The following is a 5,619-nucleotide window of genomic DNA, read 5'->3' as shown; positions in this document are numbered from 1 at the left end:
CATTCCTTCACAATAAGACCCCACAAACACAAGAAAAGGGACAAAGACCTTTGGCTCTCTATAGATGGAAACTGATCAAAACTTGGACAAATAAATTTGCCTCATGTCTCAAATTGTTAGCAAACGATCTCTTTTTGGCAGTTAAAATGGCAAGAAGAAGAAGAAGAAGATACAATTATAAAATAACAATGTTAACAAACAATTGGGTCTCTCTAGTACTTAACTGGCAGCAGTAATAATAATAATAATAATAATAATGTAACTGAAAATTTATTTAACAATAGAACGAAAAACCGAGACGGATCGAGTGAGAGACGACACAGGAAATACTTCGACCCGAAGCAACCGGCACGGGGCAGAAAAACGAGGACATCTCCGCCCCAGAAGCTTCCCACCACGTGGCAAAAGCTAGAGGCCAGCGTTACGACGCGGTTCCTCACAAGGTTTGCCACGTCCAGAGGGATGTAATATCTCCGACCCTCCTCGAATACAAATAGAGTGCGAAAGCGCTGCCGTCTAGACTCTTTTTTTTTTATTTTTCGTTTGGCTAACGTCGGGACGCGAAGCGTCGTTCAGAATCTCTCTGTCTTTGTCTTTTTTCCTTTCCTTTCTCTGCTTTGAAGAATCAAAGACGTCTTCTTCATCCTCCCCGTCCTTCTAGAAACTCCAGTTTGTCCCCCAAGAGAGAGAGAGAGAGAAGGATTGTTCATATTGCTGCTGAATTGCGTCTTCATTCATGCCTTCTTCTTCAAACGAGCAAAGCATGAGGCCTGAAACGGAGCCTCAGAGGTATACTCTCTCTTTCTTTCTTTTTCTCTTTGTGGGGTTTTGTTTGTCTGTTCGGTGATTGATTGGAAATGCTTTTGTGGTTTGTTTGTTCTGTGATTGATTGGAAATGCTTTTGTGGTTTCTTTATGGCATTGTGGTGGTGGGTGGGGGTTTAGGGTTTTGGGGAGTTGGTGGTGGTCATCTGATTGGTTTCTTTTGTTCTTTTTTGTTTGCTTGTTTTGCTGATGAGGCTATAGACGCAGGGGGGAAGGTGGGAATCTGCTGCATCGTTCCAGAGACATGATTACTGTTGGTATTGGTTTGTGTTTTTTGTTTGAGGGATGTGAGGATTTCGAATTTAGAGGATGGTTTGCATTTCGTGGTGGTGGCTCGTGGAGTCCTTTTGTGTTTGCACCGTTTGATGATCTTTTTCCTTTTCTTGCGGTGGCCAGTTTTTCTGAATTGAATTAGAGGTCCTTTGCATTGTCTCTGTTTCATCATCCCAACCTCTCTCTCTCTCTCTCTCTCTCTCTCTCTCTCTCTCTCTCTCTCTCTCTCTCTCAGGCTTCATTTTCCATTTTGGTTAATTTCTCTGAGTTGGGTATTGATGGATCCATGTCGAAGTTTGCCATGGAATTGGGAGTGAATCCTAAGTTTTATTATTCTGTTTTGTTTGTCCGGAAATCTTGGTTCAGATTTCTGAGCTGGGTGTCATGTTAATGTTCAGTCTGGAGTTGGGGCGGGGATCTGGGGTGTTTGGTTTTTGTTGCTCTGTTCAGATTGTTTTCTATAGTTTTGGACTCCATGATCTTCATGATGAAGTTCCCAGGTTTGAAGCTGGAAGAGCTTAGCTTTCCTTTTCTTTTCTTTTCCTTTTTTCTCTTTTGGGATTCGGTTCAATTTTCTGAGTTTTGGGTATTCACGATTTCGTGTTAGTCTTAGATTATTGTTAGGGGTGGAGGTTTAGGGTTCCTAGTAGCATTTTTTTCATTGTTCATTGATAATTAGGAAATTGGCAACCAAAATGGGCTTCAAGACCCATTGCAATTATTAGTTAAAAAGTTGGGTTTTTGATCTTCAGGCCCTGCATAGCTGAATGCCCATTGCTAAGGTCTGCAACATTAGTGTCACCTAGATTCTTGGCTCTTACATAGCTTATGTATGGTCCCATGCAGCACTTTAAGTGCTCTTCTTGATGATGGTCTTGGTGGACTACTTGTAAGTTTTTATTCATCATGCACGGACACCATGATGTTAGCCTTTGGAAGAAGTTGAGGTCCTATCTTGAAGAAAGGTTTGTTTTAACATGGTGTGAGGACTTGGGATTCTCGTATGGCAGCAGCTCTTGGCATGAAATTTAAGCTCAACTTAACATATAATTACTGTCATGTTTTCTTAGTGTCGTTTTAACCTACTAAGCATGGTGCGGACTTGTGCATGCATTAAATGGCAAGCCTTGGTGAAATAATTTTAATGAGAACGAAAAAGAAGGCGTTAAGAGACCCACCCTCCTGACCAGCCATTACAGGTTGGATGTCTAATTGTCCAGGTATCTTGTACCTGAATGTAACTTATACCTGAATCGATGGCTCACTCTTTCTAATGGGGAAGAGGACCGAAACATGCCACTCACGTGTGAATCACTTTGCAAAAAAAAATAGAAATGAAAAGTTTGTGGCTTTATGTGTACTTTGGAATAGAGACATTTATTATGAAAACCGTACCTTGAGAGTTTTGAGCATTCTTGCTTGTGCTAAAGACCTGTGGCCTCTTACCAGCAAGGATACGATTTTGAGCTGTGCACCCGTGACATTTCTGACTCTTTTCATCTCTATTTTGAGGTGCTGAAAAGTTGGTGTGTGTGATTCTACCAGCGCAGAATGTAATGTGAATATAATGGGAATCTAGCTATATGAATCTCCTCTAGATTCCAACTGTATGGAGTTCTTGGTTTGTTAACATATCTTTTGCTAGCAGGGACTCTTACTGGTTGACATACTTGCTAACTCTGATGAGATCACTTGAAATGATGTGTTGGTTGTTCCTCTTTGCAACTTCTGAGTTCTCTTCTTGTGACCAGGAAAAGGAGAGTCCGAAGCAGGCGCCATGCGGGGGAATCCATAGCTGATATCCTTGCAAAGTGGAGGGAGAAAAACAAGCTAGCAGAGGCAAGAGATGGCAAACGGGTCTGCAAGGCTCCTGCCAAGGGCTCGAAGAAAGGTTGCATGACTGGCAAAGGAGGACCTGAGAACCCCACCTGCATTTACAGGGGTGTAAGGCAGCGGACGTGGGGGAAATGGGTTGCAGAGATCAGGGAGCCAGAGAGAGGAAACCGACTCTGGCTCGGAACCTTTCCCACTGCTGTGGAAGCTGCTCGGGCATACGACGAAGCTGCACATGCAATTTATGGCCCGTCTGCCCGCCTCAATGTTCCAGATTCAAGTGGTTCAAAGGACTCATCCTTGACGCAAGGAGAGGTGAGCAGCTGCTCCAGGGATGACATCACATCTCATGGCTCTTCTTCCAGCAAAGAAGGGATCAGCGACAAGCTTGGCTCATTGCTCCTTTCATCAATGACAATTGCCAGTAGTGGTGATCTTCCTCAATTAGCGGGTGGCTGCAGCACCAGCACTGAAGAGAGAGCCAAAGTTGAAGAAAACATTATGACAGTCGCAGACGATGTGCATATTCACCAGAACACCCTTGCAGTCAAGCCCAAGATGGAGGGCGAGGAACCGGCATTGCTGAAGAATAACATGCAGGATTTACCTCCACAGGATGGGATGTTTGATGTGGGCGAGCTACTAGCTATGCTTGACACGGAGCAAAACCAAAGCAAGTCACCATCGACGAACATTGGCTTGAACAGTAACCCTGAAAACAAAGAGCTGGAGTTCTTGAGCACAGCTGCTCTGTCGTTCCAGCTGCAGAATCCGGACGCAAAGCTGCTCGGTAGCCTGGAGCATATGGAGCAAGCTGCTGCCGGCATGGACTGTGGAGAGTTTGATTTTTTCAAGCTGGAACAGCACGCTCAAGACATTGGGTCTTTGTACATGGATGCTCTTGATTATGGGATTGCCCAAGGGGAAGACCATTATGGTGATGAATTCATGAAAGCAGAGTTGGAATCACCTCCTTATCTATCTCCCTTGTTCGAGTGGGATAATGGGGACCCATACGGCAGGCAAAGTGGGCCCAAGGATGCATAGGTGAGGACTACTCAGAGAAGCTATGGGGAGTGGCTGTTAGAAGAGGCAATTAGGTGTCTTCTTAGTTTTGGGTTGTTCTTAGGGGATGATAGTGTTGGTGAGGGTAAAATGGAGAGGGTTAGTTGGTTGGAGAAAGTTTGGTGATGGCATTGCTTATAGGTGATGGACGTATATATAGGAGGCTGTCAGGGTTTGCGTTATGTAACTTTTTGATTTTGTGTTCTTGTTCAGATAGAGTGCAAATTCCCTCTAATATATACATATACATAAGCAATCCGTGCATAAGGAAAAAATACATGACCAGTCATTCATTCTTCTCTTTTTCTTCCGAGTCCATTGTGACATTCATATAACACATGCTGAAATTGTTGAATGCATTGCAGTTTAATAAAACTCTTCTCTCCCTCTCTCTCTAGCGCAATGCATTTCAATAATAGGTCACTCCCTCGTGTGTATTTGTGGATAACAAAGAATCAGTTGACTCGGTCCTACAAATGATTTATTAAAGCTGTCATGTTCAGTGACTTCAGTCAGAACAGAGTCAACAATCTACAGAAGATGCAAGTCAACCTCTGGTTAACATTGTCCATGTCACAGTCAACACAGTCAAGGACGCTCTAAAAACTGTTCCACTCACAAACTGGTCTTTTCAAATTGTTGGTTTCACAAGGTCATCATGGGACACGGCTGAAAAATAGCTGTGTTGTGCAAGCATTCTTTCACAAGATACTGGAAAATCAGTAAATATAGGACCGGTCATAATAGAGAAGGCTCAATTGCCAATAATTATTGAATTTAATTGCCTATAATTATGGAACAGAAAATCCTTAAAACTTATGACATTACAGACTAGAATTTCCCAAAACTTTCCCAGCTTGAGTCTTTAAGAGTTCTAATTTGGAGTGATGGATGGGACTTCAATAGGAGGCTGAATATATTGGGGGTGTATTGACAGTAAACTTCTCGTCATCTGATGTGGAGTAATGTATAGGATTCCAAGTCTCTCTGTCAGATGTCCAAAGGTAATTTTGGGACATCCTTTCCTCTTCATAGTGATGTGTAAGGTACTTGGCTGGTCCAAGTTGCAGAGATACCTCTTTGCCCAAAACAATAGATAGAACCAGACTTTTGTGCTTTCTAAACTCTAAATTGGTGCATCGTGAGCAAGCAGTTATTGTATGGATTTATCATGTCAAAGTGGAAAGATTTTAGGAGGTATAGGAGGTACTTTCATGTGCACTAGAATATTTATCATATAATCCCCATACCTCATTTTGCTTCATTCCAAAATCCAGTGAAACAAGATAGCCGAGGCAGAGGCAGTGAAAGCAACCCTCGCAAAGTTCATTGACCTTTTCTAGAGTTTCTTTGAGAAGGAAATCAAATTGCTGCTGATTAAGCTCATCTATCCGTATAAAGAATTAATGATCTTTGTTAAATTTCAATGCAGAAAGATCCACCTCACAAAGTGAACCACCAATGAACTTCATGGAACCCAACACTACCTGCAAAAATCTGCACATCAGAGTTTCGGTAAATTGATGAGCCATCCAATGACTTGAAGCCAAGTCCATAAAGAGTCTTCAAAAAGTACTCCTGTTGAACGTTTTTTATATGCAAAATTCTGCTATACTTTTTCAAG

The 5,619-nt window shown here is 42.5% G+C and overlaps 1 protein-coding gene across 1 annotated transcript; it reads left to right on the top strand.

Annotated features, from left to right (window-relative positions):
* The first annotated feature begins 305 nt into the window (after window positions 1-305).
* On the top strand, window positions 306-4,292 carry LOC149846356 (dehydration-responsive element-binding protein 2C-like). The gene is made up of 2 exons (XM_089996316.1): window positions 306-789; window positions 2,849-4,292. Exons 1-2 carry the CDS (start codon window positions 737-739, stop codon window positions 3,975-3,977), a joined length of 1,182 nt encoding a protein of 393 aa, XP_089852442.1. The 5' UTR covers window positions 306-736; the 3' UTR covers window positions 3,978-4,292.
* The last annotated feature ends 1,327 nt before the right edge of the window (window positions 4,293-5,619 follow it).

Source organism: Nuphar pumila, chromosome 2, assembly GCF_984573655.1.
Source record: "Nuphar pumila chromosome 2, dmNupPumi1.hap1.1, whole genome shotgun sequence".
NCBI classification, from domain to species: Eukaryota; Viridiplantae; Streptophyta; class Magnoliopsida; order Nymphaeales; family Nymphaeaceae; genus Nuphar; species Nuphar pumila.
This window is presented reverse-complemented; position numbering and strand designations above follow the sequence as displayed.